Source organism: Schistocerca nitens, chromosome 4 (assembly GCF_023898315.1).
Source record: "Schistocerca nitens isolate TAMUIC-IGC-003100 chromosome 4, iqSchNite1.1, whole genome shotgun sequence".
In the NCBI taxonomy this organism is placed as follows: Eukaryota; Metazoa; Arthropoda; class Insecta; order Orthoptera; family Acrididae; genus Schistocerca; species Schistocerca nitens.
The window spans coordinates 494,197,378-494,216,940 of record NC_064617.1 but is presented as its reverse complement, the minus strand read 5'-3'; the positions used below and the strand labels follow the sequence as shown (position 1 = coordinate 494,216,940).

At 41.8% G+C, this 19,563-nt stretch overlaps 1 protein-coding gene across 6 annotated transcripts in view; it reads right to left on the bottom strand.

Moving 5' to 3' along the window:
- Positions 1 to 19,563, bottom strand: part of LOC126253019 (ninjurin-2-like) — a 139,838-nt gene that overhangs the window by 8,494 nt on the left and 111,781 nt on the right. For 2 of the 6 annotated variants that reach the window (XM_049954079.1, XM_049954080.1), the window contains exon 3: positions 16,063 to 16,258. The exons of 3 other annotated variants lie outside the window; for them this stretch is intronic. In XM_049954079.1, the coding sequence (XP_049810036.1) occupies positions 16,070 to 16,258 (189 nt within the window). In that variant the 3' untranslated portion in view covers positions 16,063 to 16,069. Of the gene's footprint in view, positions 1 to 16,062; positions 16,259 to 19,563 lie in introns of those variants that run through there. One more of the 6 variants, XM_049954078.1, reaches the window with a different exon arrangement.

The window sequence follows — 19,563 nt, the reverse complement described above, 5'->3', positions numbered from 1 at the left end:
CGTAAACAAGAAGATATATTTGCACTGAACTGTACAATATCTAATGTTCTGTACTGTACAAGTACAATTTACTGAAGAAAATAAATATAAATACAAATACAAATCATTCATTCATTCATTCATTCATTCTTTGTCTTGTGTAGACTCCATTAAGAAGAAGCACCTTCACGGTTGCGGAACAAATCAATGTATAGATTAACAAACAATAAGTAAATGGTACACAATCTCTATACTATATTAAAAATAAACTGCCACTATGCTACTTAGTAATGCTTATATTTAGCCTAGTTAAATTTACTCTAGTAAACCTCAGCAGGCAGAGACTGTGGTCATGACTGTGTGAGTTGCATTTGTGTGTGTGTGTGTGTGTGTGTGTGTGTGTGTGTGTGTGTGTGTGTGTCAAAATGGCTCTGAGCACTATGCGACTTAACTTCTGAGGTCATCAGTCACCTAGAACTTAGAACTAATTAAACCTAACTAACCTAAGGACATCACACACATCCATGCTCGGCTCCAGACTGTAGCGCCTAGAACCACACGGCCACTCCGGCCGGCTGTGTGTGTGTCAGTTCAATTTGTGTGTGTGTGTGTGTGTGTGTGTGTGTGTGTGTGTGTGTGTGTATGTGTGTGGTGTCTATTTCTGATGAAGGCTTTGTTGGCCAGAAACTCATTTTCTGAAAGTTTCTTGTTGTGCCAATCTGCAACTCAGCATCTCCATTATATTAAGAATAGCAACTATCCTTTTCATAATATTGTTACAGAATATGAGTCTTCGTGAGATTAAGTCCTGAAACATTTCCTATGAACCACTTGTAGGCCTATTCAGCTATTATCTGAGATGTGTTTGCCAAGGTTGCCTTTGCTTCCTTGGTTAGCATAGTTGAGACATCAGCAAAGTTTTTTGAACTATCTTTTGCAGTCTTTGGTAGATCATTTATGTAGGTGAAGAACAAGAATGGGCCCAGTATCAGAGTCACATTTGATATTCTCCCATTTTAAAGTTAGCATTGTGCCACAGGCACAATCTGTTGATGAGACTCTCTACTTTCTGCTATGAAAGTAAGACTCCATCCATACAAAAGGGATGCCATAACACTTTAGTTCTGTGAGCAACACAATCAAAGGCTTCAGTAAAGTCACAAAATGTTCTGCTCAGTTAAATGAATCACTATTCCGTCATAGGGAACTTTCTCAAAAAATACTGGAAAGATTGATAGGAGTTAAATACTTCTGTAATCAGAGCTGGTTTACTTATCTCCAGTTTTGCAGATGAGTGTTCTTAAGTTTGTCAGTAAATATGTCCTGAGTTGTTGATTGAGTCCATCATATCCAGTAGAATTACTACCTTTTATTTTAATTTTTCAGTTTGCTTATGGTACGTGTTTTTGAAACCAGTATTTTGCCATTTGAGCTAAAATTCTGGCATGTTCATACTTTAGTGTTTCAAGAATTTCTGCATAAATTCTAGAACCACTCAGCCTTCTACCATCTCGAACACATGACATTTTAGAAGTGAGTGTGGTATGATAGAATCCTACCTACTGCACATCACATGTTTGTGTGTGCAGGTTTGAAATTCAGTAGCAAGAAGAATGTAGATGCGGTGGTCGAATGGCAACGACAAGTACTTGTCGGGTGATCCATGGAAGTTTTAGTGAAAGTGTACGGAAGAACCGTGGAGCTTCTATGTTATTCTGTGCTAATTGTGTCAGTGAGCATTGTTATAATAATGAGAACAGTTGAGAAGATACTCTTGAGAAAAACTCTTGTCTTAGCCTTGTTGAAGGGAAGATGTGTATTAAGATTCATGTTGAGAATAGATATGGTGTTAACCCAACTTTCTCTTATATGAATATTAGTTTGTTTCTGATGTTTGGAGACACCAGAGACTTACAAAACAGTATATGTTTATGTGAAGAGTGAGATTTGTAATATGTCTGAAGTTTAATATACACCATTAATTGAAGGAAATGAAAATTTGTATGTCTACTTATTTTAATAGGTAGAAAGTGTCCTAAGAAATTCCTGTACCTAGCAACATACTCCAGAAAGAAGAGAAAAGAAAGTTTGCAGCAGGAAACATTCCACATGGGAAAAATACATCTAAAAACAAAGATGATGTGACTCACCGAACGAAAGCGCTGGCAGGTCAACAGACACACAAACCAACACAAACACACACATAAAATTCAAGCTTTCGCAACAAACTGTTGCCTCATCAGGAAAGAGGGAAGGAGAGGGAAAGACGAAAGGATGTGGGTTTTAGGGGAGAGGGTAAGGAGTCATTTCAATCCCGGGAGCGGAAAGACTTACCTTAGGGGGAAAAAAGGACGGGTATACACTCGCGCACACACACACATATCCATCCACACATATACAGACACAAGCAGACATCTCACAAGCAGACATATTTGGTCTTTTAATATGTCTGCTTGTGAGATGTCTGCTTGTGTCTGTATATGTGTGGATGGATATGTGTGTGTGTGCACGAGTGTATACCCGTCCTTTTTTCCCCCTAAGGTAAGTCTTTCCGCTTCCGGGATTGGAATGACTCCTTACCCTCTCCCCTAAAACCCACATCCTTTCGTCTTTCCCTCTCCTTCCCTCTTTCCTGATGAGGCAACAGTTTGTTGCGAAAGCTTGAATTTTGTGTGTGTGTTTGTGTTGGTTTGTGTGTCTGTCGACCTGCTATATATATATTAAAAAAAACAAAGATGATGTGACTTACCGAACGAAAGCGCTGGCAGGTCGATAGACACACAAACAAACACAAACACACACACAAAATTCAAGCTTTCGCAACAAACTGTTGCCTCATCAGGAAAGAGGGAAGGAGAGGGAAAGACAAAAGGATGTGGGTTTTAGGGAGAGGGTAAGGAGTCATTCCAATCCCGGGAGCGGAAAGACTTACCTTAGGGGGAAAAAAGGACGGGTATACACTCGCACACACACACATATCCATCCACACATATACAGACACAAGTAGACATCTCACAAGCAGACATATTTGAAGACAAAGAGTTTGGGCAGAGATGTCAGTCAAGGCAGAAGTGAAGAGGCAAAGATGATGTTGAATGACAGGTGAGGTATGAGTGGCGGCAACTTGAAATTAGTGGAGATTGAGGCCTGGTGGGTAACGGGAAGAGAGGATATATTGAAGAGCAAGTTCCCATCTCCGGAGTTCGGATAGGTTGGTGTTGGTGGGAAGTATCCAGATAACCCAGACGGTGTAACACTGTGCCAAGATGTGCTGGCCGTGCACCAAGGCATGTTTAGCCACAGGGTGATCCTCATTACCAACAAACACTGTCTGCCTGTGTCCATTCATGCGAATGGACAGTTTGTTGCTGGTCATTCCCACATAGAATGCATCACAGTGTAGGCAGGTCAGCTGGTAAATCACGTGGGTGCTTTCACATGCGGCTCTGCCTTTGATCGTGTACACCTTCCGGGTTACAGGACTCGAGTAGGTGGTGGTGGGAGGGTGCATGGGACAGGTTTTACACCGGGGGCGGTTACAAGGATAGGAGCCAGAGGGTAGGGAAGGTGGTTTGGGGATTTCATAGGGATGAACTAACAGGTTATGAAGGTTAGGTGGACGGCGGAAAGACACTCTTGGTGGAGTGGGGAGGATTTCATGAAGGATGGATCTCATTTCAGGGCAGGATTTGAGGAAGTCGTATCCCTGCTGGAGAGGCATATTCAGAGTCTGGTCCAGTCCCGGAAAGTATCCTGTCACAAGTGGGGCACTTTTGTGGTTCTTCTGTGGGGGATTCTGGGTTCAAGGGGATGAGGAGGTGGCTCTGGTTATTTGCTTCTGTACCAGGTCAGGAGGGTAGTTGCGAGATGCGAAAGCTGTTGTCAGGTTGTGGGTGTAATGGTTCAGGGATTCCGGACTGGAGCAGATTCGTTTACCACGAAGACCTAGGCTGTAGGGAAGGGACCGTTCACGTGGAATGTTTCCCTCATATATATACTGCCTAAAAAGAAAGAAGAAAAGCCACATAGTTTCTTGATCTGTCCAGCTTCAGAAAATATAGTACAAATCTCATTGATAGAAGCCAAACACTTGTGATTTTGAGGCAAATCAAAGAAAAAACCAGACGTTGACATGAAAATTGGGCTGAAGACTTTGTTCTATGAGGCATAGACTTGAGTCACCTAGCCAGTTACAGGAAAATCTACAGTTTAATGTGGAACTCTAGCCATATCGCAAAAAGTTTTTTTCACAAACAAAAAAAAGCATTATAGGTAAAAGTGACACAGTGGTTGAAAACAAACAGGTCTGATAGGAAACTGAATCCATAACCTTTTGCTCCCTGGTCTCAAGATATGCACTTCCCTAGCAAGTCGCACAGATTTATATGTTAGGTGTACATATAAAGTATAAAATGAAGAGATAATAGACTAGGCTAGATTCAAGTTTATGGAAAATTCTTAATAGGATCATAAGTAGGATGATGACAAATGAGACATTACATTCAGAGGAAGTTAATCTGGCTATGGAGAGGGCAGTAAAGTAGAAAAATTTTGGTTATGCTAGATGTAACAGAAATAAAAAGATTTGTACAGAATAAATATAAACAACTCAAAGAATATTGTGCATGACTAACATATGTGCTACTGTGTGATTGCTTAAAGTGGGAGGAGGAAATAAAAGAATAACTTTATAAAATTTATAAAAAGCTTTACTGTGGAATAAAAACAAAACAAGAACCAAACTAAAGAAGATTTGTTTGAATGTGCACATCTATGAACTCAAAATCTGTCATTGGGTGAGATTCACTGCCATGTTGCTAAACCCATTTTGAACCATAGTATGAAGGGAACACATGGAAGATGGAACCTATGTCAATCACGACTACAAAGTCTTTCACAACGGAGTCCTTGCATAAAAAGTTCTCGGTTTACTTGCCATGTCAAATTTGGATAAAATCCCAAGCTTTTGATGACTACCTCCATCATCTTTGTCAGGGGTAAAACTGACTGTCGTAGACCAGTGAGGCTTCTGCTTTTATAAGCAGTGGACAGCTTCTCATTGGCTGGATGACGTCACGGTGAAAATGGCACATACGGAGGTGGCAGCCTCCATGCCCATAGATTTTGTTTGCACGTTTTATCCAGCACTGACTGCAGTGGCATCCATCGCAACTGGTGGAGAACTGTGAGGAATGTAAAAAGACTACCTGTGCACTCTTTCATTATCAACTGCATGCTTCCATGCATTGCTGAGTGCATATCAGGAGTCCCTGCTAAAATTATTTTCACTTAGTCTAATTTCAGCCACTTCCCTGATGACAGAGTCCCAATAGTTTGAAGCGTGAGCAAGTATTCTTGTTTCATCGAATAAAATCTTATGTTTATTTAACAAACTGTGCTCAGCCACCGCTGATTTTTCTAGATACTTGTATTTCAGATGACACTGATGTTCCACACAGCGATCGGCAACAGTTCTTCTAGACTGACCCACATAATTTTTGCCACACTCGCAAGGAATGCTGTACATTCCTGGTACTCTCAGGCCAAGATTATCTTTCACGGGTCGCAACATTTCCTTAATCTTCCTGGGTGGTCGGAAGACGGGGATTCCTTGCCGGCTCAGGACTCTACCGATCTTGCTGGATGTTCCACCACAGAGTGGTAGCTGCGCGATGTGTTGGTCCTCTTTATTTGTTCGAACAGCAACCTTCCTAGGTTTCTTCTCCAGAGTCGATCTGATATCATGATCAGAATATCCATTTTTTCTGAATACCGTCGCGAGGTGGTTAATCTCGGAGTCTAGATGATCCTTGTCCGAAATAGTCCTTGCTCTGTGTACAAAGGTATTCAGCATAGCTCTCCTCTGAGCTGGGTGGTGAAAACTACATGTGTTGGATATAAATCTGTATGCATCAGTTTTCTGTACACAGAATGTCCGAGACATCCATCTGATTTTTGCTCCACCAGCACATCTAAGAAGGGTAACTTCCCATCCTTCTCCACCTCCACTGTAAATCTTATGTTCTGATGTATACCATTCAAATGATCAACAAACTGCTGCAGTGCCTCATTGCCATGTGGCCAGATTTAAAATGTATCATCAACATACCTGAAGAAACAGGATGGATGTAAGGAAGCACTGTTCAACGCTCATTCTTCGAAATCCTCCATGAAAAATTTAGCTATGGCTGGTGACAGTGGTGAACCCATGGCTGTTCCATCAGTCATTTCATAATATTTTCCACCATAGAACATCACTATTTGGTCCCCACCCCCAGATCAACAAACCAACCAACTGATTCATGACCTGATAAACATAACTTTGCAAAATAACATTGTCCTTCTCAGTATAATTGCTAAAATATTTCAATTATCTTTAAACAGTATTCAGATTCCCTGTTGCACCAAGAGTCAGTAAAAATGAAATGTTAAGCTCACCACACTTATTCCATAAAGCAAAGTAGTTCATAATATGAAAATTTGTTTTCTTGTGGCATGTGTATATATTATCTATGGATATGAACATATGCCAAAATTTTATTCCTTCCATGATAGGTGTAAATTCATGAATGCTTTGCAATTTTCCAATGATACATCTCAATTTTGCAAAATTAATGTGAGACATCAACATTTCACCTTTTCCCTTTTCTATAGTCAAATATAATTATTCAATGAAATTACAAGCCCATTAAAGTTGCAGAGAAGTTTGTTCTTATTTAAATGACAACCAGTTTTGACTTAAGTCCATTACCAAGCCATTCTGTAGAACAGAGTGTATCATATTATAATTAACATGTACAACACGTAACGTCAGTCAAAGTACAAGTATGTTTGACAAGATGACTACATACCACGTAAGTACTACCATAATGTGTGCACACTCGCCACATTGCTTGTGTGACTGGCTAAGAGCAAGGTACTAATTGCATATGACAGTCCAATCCTGTGTGCTGTAAGACTGTGTTATGTGAGCATTGAACATTGTTAGGTAAACTGAGATGGGGGGCACTGAAGGGAATGCGTCATGAGGAGGTTGTTTGTTTTAATTTAGAGAGTTACAAAATAAAGGCTACATATGATCACACATAATATCTATTTTAGCTTGATGTTAAAACATGGTGCACTCCCTCCAGCACCCTCTATCTCAGTTTACCTAACGATGTTCAATGCTCACGTAACATTGTTTTGTTGCACACAGCAATGGACTGCCATATGCAAATAGTAACTTGCACTTAGCCACTCATACAAGCAATGTGGCCAGAGTGCGCACATTACGGTAGCCCTTATGTAGTGTGTAATCATATTGGCATATGTACTTGTACTTTGATTGGCCTTATGTGTTGTATATGTTAGCTGTAACACAATACATTCTGTTCTACAGGATGGCTTGATAATTTACTAAGGTCTAAAAGTAGTTGACATTTAAATAAAAATAAACTTCTGTGCAACTTCGATAGCTTGTAATTTCATTGAATTATAGTAAGCTGCTGCCTGCTACTATCCAGCATGTTGTAAGTGAGTAAATATAATTAAGTTTACATAATAGTCATACTTCAGCATACAGCAGGTAAGAAGCAACAGCATATTTATCATTAAAGATGGGGATAAATTTTATTAATCTGAGCAACACAGCATTTTTTGGAAGGGATACACAGTTTAATTTCTTGAACAGCTGACATTTCCTTGCTTGATGACCAAACAGATCTTCTCTTTGAGTCCAAAGTATTTCTTAGAAATTCTTACATTGCTTGATGTTTATCAGGTGAAACATGTGAGTACAATAAATTCATTTAACATGTTCGCCTGGAAATTCTCCTCACTAATTTCTGTTTTTGAAATGTACAAAGCACCTCAATTAGAACACATTATAACTAGGGAGGATTTAGTTTATGGAGAATTTTGCTTGGTTTTAGTTTTGAGGATGTTTATTGGAAAACGCTCTTTGAAACTCTGAAGGTAGAAGGGATAAAATGCAAGAAGTGAAAGTTTTTGTGTGATCTGTACAGAAACAAAACTGTTGTTACAAGAATCAAAGGACATGAATCAGAAGCAATAGTTGAGAAAGTAGTGAGACAGGGTTGTGGCCTACTGCTGATGTTATTCAGTTTCTGCATTATCAACCTATGAAGGAAACCAGAGGGTAATTTGAAAATGGTGTTAGTTCAGGTTTGATTCTATTGCAATCATCATATAAATAGCAAAGGACTCGGAAACATAGCTGAATGAAATGGATAGCATCTTGAAAAGAGTTTATAAGGTGAACTCAACAAACATAAAGCAAGCGTAATGGAATGTAGATGAATTAAATCAGGTGATACTGAAGGAATTAGATTAGGAAATGAGACATTAAAAATAGTAGGTGAGTTTTGTTATTTGAGCAGCAAAATAAATGATTGTGTTCAAAGCAGTGAAGAAAAAAATTCCAGACTGTCAACAGCAAAAACAGCATTTCAGAGAAAGAGAAATTTATTAATATAGAGTATGAATTTAATTGTTGGAAAGTCATTTTTAAAGGTATCTGTCTGGAGTGTAGCCTTGTATTGAAGTGAAACATAGATGATAAACAGTTATGATGAGAGATGAATAGAGATTTTTGAAATATAGTGCTACAGAAGAATGCTGAAACTTGGATGGGTTTGTCAGATGACTACTGAAGAGACAGCAAATAAAACTGTGGAGAAAAGATATTTATGACATAACCTGGCTAATAGAAGGGAACAGTTGACAGGGAAAACCCTGAGACACCAAGGAATCTTCAATTTTGTGATGGAGGGAAGTGTGGAAAAGAATGGGAGGGAATGGAAGGGAGGGGCGGGAGGGGGGGGGGGGGATTGTAGAGGGAGATGAAGGTTCAAATACAATAAACAAGTTCAAAAAGATGCAGGTTGCAGCAGTAATGCCCAGATTAAGGACTGGAACAGGTAGGTCAGCATGAGGAGCTTCAACAAACCTGTATACAGACAGAAGATGACAGCAACAACGTTAACAAGAAAATTATGTTGTTGTGTGTCTGTTTAAGGTTTACATTGTTAACATTAGCTCCCTTGAAAAATAGCCATATATTCACTCTGATGTCATCATCACAGCATTGTAGTGTGTTCTATTCATGATGTCACATAACTATTGAGGTTTCAAGATGATCTACTCGTATAGAGATGGCTCAGGGTATTTACATGGTAGCAACTCAGCTGCAGCTGTTGCAAGACTGGTTGTGAGCACAACAGTACTGAGGACAAAGGCATCTTGGGGGCATAAAAAGTGACTGAGGAAAAAAGAATTACTGTGTGTTCTCAGGTTCCTATCTTCTGGCCCTCAGACTTTGACTGTCACCATAGTGTCATTTTGTCCAAGTAGTGTCATAAAGAATTCACTACTCATGAACTTTGCAGTAGCAGTGCATTTGGTTCACACAGCTGCCACTTAGTGCTGATGTTTCAACAATGGAATTCTTGGTGCTACAGCATTATAGGGTGTCAAAAGTAGGCAAGCAGTTGCTGAAGCAAACATGCTATGGCTCTGAGGCTTCCAATTTTTGCAACTTCTACTGACTGAGGACTGGAGTAAAAAACAACAGTGGGGGAAAAAGAAGACAAAAAAGGTAGAGAGGATATGTAATTTACCTGCCCCTTAAGCTAGTATTTTTGCTGCTGCCAAGTTTCTGTTGTAACGATCTAATGTGTAAATAAAAACCATTTCAAAAATATGGTGTCTGTAGCTGATTAATACTATTATGGGAGTTGTTTGTCATTGGACCTACAGTCATTTATACTTTGTTTGTCTAAGTTGAATCTCATGTGAGCAAACATACAGGGGTTGGACAAAAATATGGAAACATTGCAATAAATGCATGCTTGAACATACATGCAGACATGAAATTTAAAATTTTATTAGTGAATGAAATGTTTTACGTGTTTTGAGGTTTGCAGCCAGTTATTATAAGCATCAATTCACAATATTTCAACTGGACACCTGCAGTCATCTGCAGGTGAGCCTTCAAAGACTTCTTCAATGACTGGCAAATGTCCAGTCAAAATATCATGGAGTGAAGTTAGTGATGACCAGCTGCAATCCCAAAATCTCTTCAAACATAAATGCGGATACTAGCCATGCCTGCAGGTTGAGCTGTAGTATTTGACCATGAATGGTGATTGTGCAAGCTCCTCATTACCAGCAAGTTTCAGTCATGGTCAGATCAGTGTTCTGTGTGGGTTGTGAGTTCATTATGTCATGGCTAACTGACCAAAAATAAGAGGACAGCAGCTGGAAAATGCACTGCAGAACTGAATGGAGCAATCATAAACCATGTCGGCACCAAGAAAACATGACTCCAGAAGCTGGGAACTGATGGGCAAGTTGGAATTTCAAAACCATTCACCAGTGATGCAAATGCCCACAGCAGAAAAATTTGGTGCAGGAGCCATAATAGCTGGATCATGGAGCAATGGAAGAAAGTTGTTTGGTCATGTGGGTCTTGTTGCATACTATTTGAGCCTTTGGCCAAGTTTATGTCCCACAAATGAAACATGGCAGGGGTATTGTGGCAGCCATATCTTGATATTCCATGGGCTCTGCAATGTCGCATTTCCACCAGCATTTATGTTTGTTCCACAATGGTGATGCTGTGTACCAAGACAATAGGGGCACCGTTCATACAGCTTGCATTGTCTGAGACTGGTTTTGTGAGCATAAGTATGAATTGCGTATTACTGAGCCTTTGTTGTCTATTTTGGAAAGAAGAGTGCAGGATCGCTATCCAAACCCGTCATCATAAACTGAACTTACCGCCTTTTTGCAGGAAGAATACTATAATATTCCCTTTAAAACCATATAGGCCCTGTATTTATCCATTCTCAGACTGGAAGCTGTTCTGAATTCTAACAGCTCTCCTGTACCTTATTAGGCATGGTAACTCTTTTTGTTTTTGGTGTTCCCATATTTTTGTCCACCCCCTGTATGCTGTGCCCACTGGTCATTGACTTCCTTGTTTAAACATCTGCTGTCTGAAGATCACTAAAATTAGGCCTTACTTACGTACTGTTATATATTTTATTGCTGTTCTAGAGCAAATTAATTTCTGACACATGATAAAGCTTCGGAAATCTTAAGTTTCGTCACGAATGATTGTTCTAAATGTTTAACCCACATAGTTCTCGTATCTGATCTTATTCGACAACGATAAGGCTTTATTTTTATTGAACCTACTTGCAAAATAATTATTTTTTTCCAAATATGTGTAAAAAAATTCCTGTGTGGTCGTTTCAGGGTGGGAGGGCGTGGGGTGCAGCTACTCATGACGCCTTGTAGCTGCTGAGGATGCAAAATGAATCTATAGGAATGACTCAGGACATCCACCAACTCAGTTGCAAGACTGGCTGTGAGTCAGACTGGACGCGGGTGCAATGCCACGGCGCTTCGGTCTGTGCTGGCGGAACTATCGGACAAGTTGCAGTTAGTCACAGGGCAGGCCCGACCAGTTTGCCTTGGAACGGCGGTGTGCCTTCCGGATGTGAACGGCAGCGGGGGGCTCGTCCCTAGCCTGACTGACTCAAGCCGACGCGCACGCAATGTGAGCGAGTTACACAGCAAACAAAGAAGCCGGCCGATTCAGTTTGCGCCTCGAGCGATGATGCGGAGTTAAGACTGCCGTGGCTGAAATCTGAACAGTGGCGCAGCTTCAGCGACCAGCTGTTCCGTCAAAATTCGTCAAATACCAGCAAACTAGTGCTTTAGTACCGATAGCGTCCACAGAACATTAAGGTTGGCTGGCATTATACCGCCAAAAATATTTGACAGATCTTTTATAAAATCCAGGGCCATACCCCAGCGTTCGTAAAACGTATTACGAAATAATCATCTTGTGAATGTTGCAGTTCTACTTATTTCCGTGCTTGTTAAGAAAACTGGAGAGGTGTGTTGCATAATACTCCCGTATTACGAAAGAACACCAGTTCGCCACTTTCCTTGACCATCTTTGACAAAGCTCTTTTACTGTGTAATACAGACCTAATTAAGGGCCGGCCGGTGTGGCCGAGCGGTTCTAGGCGCTACAGTCTGGAACCACGCGACCGCTACGGTCGCAGGTTCGAATCCTGCCTCGGACATGGGTGTGTGTGATGTGCTTAGGTTAGTTAGGTTTAAGTAGTTCCAAGTTCCAGGGGACTGATGACCTCAGAAGTTAAGCCCCATAGTGCTCAGAGCCATTTTTGAACCTAATTAAGGCACTCACCGCCGCAAAATCCAGTCCAAGTCAGCACAATAGATTGCGGAAGACATGGAGTACGTATTTACAATCACAGACAAGAAGAGGATTCAGCGCCGAAATACACTGCTGGCCACCGTAAATGCAACACCCTGAAGGAAGCATCCGAATCAAGTGAAATTTACACCATGGGTTTGCAGCGATGAGATATGCAATTGATTAGAATTTCGGCACAGACGCACATCACGCGCGCCTGTGGCGCCACCTCATAGCGCCATTTAAGGCTTGGCGATTTCGACGAGTGTACGTTCGGCACGTGTGTTTACCTTGTGGTTGTTTCACAAGACGATCAGTTATGCCTCGTAGACAACAGCGAACATCGTTTGATCAAGTATCCGAGTTCGACAGAGGAAGGATAGTGGCTTACGGAGATTGTGGATTATCATACAGAGAAATCGCTAGTCGTGTTGGGCGAAACCAAACAACTGTAATGCGGATATGTAACCGTTGGATGCAGGAGGGTACGACGGACCGACATGGTCGATCGCATTCACCTCGGTGCACCACTGCACGTGCTGATAGGCAAATTGTGCGCATGGCAGTGACGGATCGCTCAGTGACATCCCGAACCATAGCACAGCACATTGCGTCTGTAACGCATCATCCAGTGTCTGCGCGTACCATTCGACGCCGTTTACAGCAGAGTGGTCTGTCCGCAAGACGTCCATTGCTTCGTCTACCATTGACGCAGAACCACAGACGTCTCCGTCGCCAATGGTGTGATGACAGACGGATGTGGACGGCAGAATGGAATGACGTTGTCTTTACTGACGAGGAACGCTTCTGTCTGCAGCACCACGATGGTCGGATTCGAGTGTGGAGACACCGTGGAGAGAGGATGCTGGACAGCTGCATTATGCACCGCCACACTGGTCTTGCACCGGGTATTATGGTATGGGGCGGTATTGGATATTACTCTCGCACGCCTCTAGTACGCATTGCCGGTACTTTAAATAGCCGGCGCTACATATCCGAGGTGCTGGAGCCAGTTGTCCTTCCTTACCTTCAGGGCTCGGCCACAGCCATATTTCAACAGGATAATGCGCGACCACACGTGGCACGCATTGTCCAAAGGTTCTTCGTCAATAACCAGATTGAATTGCTTCCCTGGCCGGCTCGCTCTCCGGATCTTTCGCCGATAGAAAACATGTGGTCCATGGTTGCTCAACGAGTGACCCAGATTACATCCCCAGCTGCCACACCAGATGATCTTTGGCAACGTGTGGAAGCTGCTTGGGCTGCTGTACCCCAGGAACACATCCAACGTCTCTTTGACTCAATGCCGAGACGTGTGGCAGCGGTGATCTCCAACAATGGCGGCTACTCTGGCTACTGGTTCTGGCAGGAACCACATATCACAGACGTCTGTAAACGTAATCATTTGATACTTGGTCAACATGTTATCTACAAAATAAATTTTGTTGTGCTACCTCTTGTCTTTCTTGGTGTTGCATTTACGGTGACCAGCAGTGTATGTCACAAATACCACACTCTTCAGACATCTCACATCGGGAATGGTAAAGGTTTTTTACGCAGATATTTATCGAAATACTAATCATAGGAGGCAGGTGCGTGTTTAGACACGCTCGAGAATGTGAGTGGAAGGTAACAAAAGATTGACGATTTCGATTTATAGCGCATGCGTAAAAAAAAAAATATTCCTTTGATGTTATTTGTCTGTTGAGTGCTAGTCCTGGACACAGTTATGCATATCGAAAAGCACAAGGACATTCACACCTACTTATTACAGTGGCTGCACAACACTAAATTAAACCTCCGGGAAGGGAGAAATGCCATAGACGGCACCAACCGTGGTATGCACCCTGTCCTCGCTGAAATTTGCTACCTAGAAAAGACTTGTGATTTAAGCTATAAAAAAGTAACACCGTCATATATGAATGAGCGCTATTCTACAGCGCTCTTTACCTTACATAGGATAAGGTCTGATAACATTTATGAATTCCTGGAGCAAAAAGCAAAAATATTCTTCAAGCATTTAATCCGATCCCAATTCACAACAAATGTTTGATTCGATTGTGATATTTGAGTTGTTAGATAAACCTGAAAAGCTTTATAGCTCCAGAATATTTAGTTCCTCAGTAGTAGAATGATATACGTAATGTGATATATATAACTCATCTGACATCCATTTCTTCGTACATTATTAGATCGTCTTCTGTTAAGGTCCCAGGTCAGATCGGCTGACCTACTGTAATTCAGACATTGCTTATACATTATGAATGTTGCTTGTAATAGTTACACTTCAACATTCGATTAACTGCTGGCATTTTCCTGTCATGGTCTGGAGGTAATCTGATTGCAATCTACTGCGTCGTATGGTTAACATTTGCATCAGGAACGGGAGAAATATTACATTTTTATAGTGAATTTTTGACATTGCATGCGACAGGCAGCGTCCCATGTATTTTTGCATGAATCGACGAGTGACTTTGACAGATAGAAGCACCATCAAACAGCAGTTAAATGTGAAACCAACTATGGAGAAAATGCGAGACTTCCGCTTTAGATGGTATGGGCGTGTACGAGTACATAGAGCAGCACAGAGCACAGTGATCAAGTTTGCATAGCAGCTCAGTACGAATGGGTGAATACCATGAAATGACCAAAGAAACGAAGGACGGATGGACTCGATAAAAATGCGAGTACCTGTACGACAGTCATAAATTTTGAAGATGCACTGTATGGAAACAATTAGCGGACGTTGGAACACAATGCGAGTCCTATCGCCACGGAACAACGCTGACGAGACAGATAAGGAAATAATCTTTTGCTTTCGCTTCTGGGTGCAACCATTCCTTAGCACAATAATTCTTCACCAAGGGAATTCAGTGTGGCAAGTTTATACTCGAAGCCCGCTGATACTCATTGGTTAATATCTCTGTGCCCATTTGACGCTAAGAGTTACCTGAATGTCACTATTTGCGGTTTTAGGTAAGTGCGTCTCTCCTGTCTTACTGTTTGATACTGTAAAGTATATGTAGCTTCTTAGTAGGTGAATGCTTCACGACCTAGAGTGCCAAATAAAGCTCTTCAAGCTTCTAGAAACTCTTTTTGTGTTTACTAGAACCAACTAGTTCATCGTATTCATCATTATTTTACCCACAGATTCGGGACTACTTCCTGTTCAAAACGATCAGTCTGTCTTACTTTTCCATTCGTAAACTATGTTGATATAAAGCCCTTCAAGCTTCTAGAAACTCCTTTTGTGTTCACTAGAACCAATTAGTTCTTCGTATTCATCATTATTTTAATCGCACCAAACCCTGCTCCCATGCACTTGTCTCAGTATCTCGGAATCGCATTCCTTCAGTAATGGAATTGACGGGGACAGGGAAAGAAGATTTTTGCGACTCATGGAAAGAAAAGCTTATCCTTCAGATTCCAGGTTTCGCAAGAGAACTTTCTAGATGAAAAATTCTCTTCTCGTGAGCTCAAAGGTATCCTCGAAACTAGTGAATCAGAAAAGTTTTATCTCTTTTCGTAAAGAAAAGTTATTTTGAAAGAGCATTTGCTATTATTATTACTGCATCCTTCTACTCATTAGCTTGGTGGCAATACGGGATGTGCCTCATTCTTCTGTTAGCGACGTCCTAGTGAAGACGGCTTTTCGTAGTCTTCCTGCACCCTGTGGATAATGTGTCAGATGTGTAGACATACAGCCTCAGCCACGCGCCTTAACATGAATCATATGTAGCACGGACGGCCATGCAGCATCAGTGAGCTCCGTTCAAAGCGATGCATTAAAAGCGTGCACGTATTCCAGATACTGTCGTTAGGCATCGCGTAGCACGCGTATTTCTTACTTCAGCGCTAGACCATCCCCTCGGCGAACAACTGGGAGGAGTCCTCCATGCCGAAACCGGAGATGATGACGTTGATGACGCTGACGATGAAGACGAGCACAAGGCTGATGTCGTTGAGGATGTCCGCGGCGCGCCTGTCCCTCTCCTTGTTGATGTTGAGGCCTCCGATCACCAGGAAGACCACGCCCACCAACACCTGGCGACAGCCACACGTCTGCTTCAACGCTCCGCTCGGTTTTTCGCAACACTTTAATTTCAGATTACAGCTGACACTGCAAGAATGTGCAGCAGCTTGGTTACTGACTAGAGGGTACCGAAAAAATGTATCTCAAAACTGATAGGCTGAACAAACTACAGTAGACTGAAGTTAGCAAATTTTACAAAGTAATCTTATGTGGCGATTTTGTCCTTGCAACGTTACCTGCGAGCTAAATCCACACATTGTGTTTTTATTTCGAAGTAACTTTCTACTCGAGTTCGTGTGCCGCCTCGAATGGTCTGGATGCCAACACGATAATAGACCAATAGCGTATCCTGACTCTTAGAAAAAAAGAATTTTGATCCTTGTGTCCCGTCACAAGGACAGAAGTATCAATTCACTATCAGTCTGAAGAAGGCCATAAGATGTAATGGACATTAGGAAGTGTAACCTAGAACCATTTGTCGTGAAATGTGAAAAATTATTTAGCCTTTCACCGAGAAATCAGAAGGAGTTGTCTCCCCTCTATCCCAGATCTTCGATACGCACTTGCGCTGAACTCCTCTTTTCCATCCTTTACGTGGGGCGGAGCACACTTGCACCTTGTGTAGGAAATTGCTTCACAGCCAGCAAGTCAAAGGAGGACCAAGAACTAACCAAACTCGTGAATGTATTTCATGTATCTGATGAAGTTCCACCAATTTTTGAAGAAGCAATGTAGCCTCATTGTTATGCTTCTGAATAAAGCAAGAACGGATGAAAGTGATAATTACAACACAATCAGTCTGGTGTAATGCACATAAAAATATTCGCAATAGGGAATTTTATCCGTAATTGATGCTGTTGAATTAAATAAGTAGATGTGAAAGAATTACAAGTGGCGAAGTGTTGAAGTTATTACCTTGTCCAAGAATGGCGCGGGAAGAAAGTATGTTAGGAAAGAACAGTTTAACTTTATGAGAAGAAGGGATACTCGAGAAGCCGAGAAGCAATTTTAGCACTACAGTTAATAATAGAAGGCACATTTAGGAAATATGCATTGCATTCCTAGATTTAAAGAAGGCTTTTGACAATGTGGAACGGAATAAAATGTTTTCCATTATTAGGCGGTGTGGAACCAACTACACGGGTAGAAGAGTAACCCAGTCAGTTTATATGAAACAGGTTGGGGTAGTCATCATACTCCATTTTTGGGAAACAAATTAGGGTAATCAGCACTGAGGGGGTGATCCAAGAAGTCAACACCAGGAAAAGTGGGAGGTGGGGTTGGTCATTGTCTCCACTGATATGTTATTTTTATCTGGGAGAGTCAATGAGGGATGTAAAACACCGACTCGATGTAGAAATTGTTTGTCACGGACAGAAAATCAACATGAAAAGGTTCGCTGATGACGTAGCACTGGTCGCCGAAAGTGAACAGGAGTTGAGGCAGCGGCTTAAAAAATGGTTCAAATGGCTCTGAGCACTATGCGACTTAACTGCTAAGGTCATCAGTCGCCTAGAACTTAGAACTAATTAAACCTAACCAACCTAAGGACATCACACACATCCATGCCCGAGGCAGGATTCGAACCTGCGACCGTAGCGGTCGCCCGGTTCCAGACTGTAGCGCCCAGAACCGCACGGCCACTCCGGCCGGCGGCAGCGGCTTATTGAAGTGGAACGAGTGTTAGCATATGACTTTAATATCACATTAAGTAAATTGAGGTAATTGTGTGTGTGGAAGCTTGGAATTTAATTTTACGAGAGTCTCTCCTAGAAGTGGACAAATTGTGTATCTCGGAAGCACAATCGATAAAGAAGGAAGATGCGTGAAAGTCATGGTAGCAAGGAGTGCACGAAATGGGAGCGAGTGATGACTAGCGGATGATGACTACGCACCTCTTCCGCAAAGAACAGTTTTTACAAATATTTGTATTTTTCCACACATTAATTTCTAAATTTTCAGCCAATTCTCGAAGGATAAGTCAGCATGAAAACTAAGGGCTTCGAAACTGGCAATGAAATTATAGAAGATTACAAACTTTCTTTGACAAAGAATACTTTCAGTTGCTGCCGTGAGTATGCGATCCGGCTCGACAGGGTTCAGACGCAATTAATATCTTTTTCGATTTAAGGCTTTTTTCATATGCTACGTACTTCTTTTGGCGAAGAAGGCATAACTGTGCGCGAAGAGACGGAGATATACGAGCAACCCCTGGGATGCTCCTGTCGTCTCCTTTTTACTGGTGGCCAGATGGAAGCTTCACATCAAGGCTGATTTTAAAGTTCCTTAATCTCTGCTTGAGATAATCGACATATCCGGTAGTGAACTGTGTCCTTGCATTAAAATTGTTCTAAAAATTCTAACCACACGATCAGCTGATGTAGTAACAGCAGAAGATACATTCTAAACCCTTCATTTCGTCAAGACTTGGCTTGGAGCAAACATGGAAGAACGATTTACTGGTTTAAAGAATATCCACCGGGACATTGAAATTTATAGTGACGAAGTTTCCAAAATCTGTAAAGAGTAACAAGACGCGACTTGAGTTTGTCGTGTAAACTGTACATATTAACATGCTGAATCATTTTATTAGTATTCTTATTATTATTGAATGTCCAGTTATACGTGGAAAGCTAAGTTATATGTTCCAGGCGTGGGGGAGGGGGGTGGGTGGGGGGGGGGGACGGGGGGAGGGCAGTAAATGGATATGAATGATCTACAATGAAAATAACCTACACTGAGATGACAAAAGTCGTGGGATACCTCTTAATACCGTGTCGGAGAATCTTTTGCTCGGCGTTGTACAGCATCTCGACGTGGCATGGACTCACCAAGTCGTTGGAGGTCCCCTGCAGAAATACTGAGCCATGCTGTCTCTATAGCCGTCCATAACAATACGAAATTGTTGCCGGTGCAGGATTTTGTATACGAACTGACCTCTCGATTATGTTCCATAAATTTTCGATGAGGGTTCAAGTCGGGCCAACTGTCCAGAATGTTCTTCAAACCAGTCGCGAACAATTGTGGCGCGGTGGCATGGCGCATTGTCATCCAGCAAGTTCCATCGTTGCTTGGGAACATGAAGTCGGTGAATGGCTGCAAACGGTCTCCAAGTAGCCAAACATAACCATTTCCAGTCAATGATCAGTTCACTTGATCAGAGTAACCAGAGCATTCCATGTAAACACAGCCCACACCATTATGGATCCACCAACAGTTTGCACAGTGCCTTGTTGACAACTTAGGTGGTGTGTGTGCTACACTCGAACTCTACCGTCAGCTCTTACCAACTGAAACCGGGACCCATCTGACGAGG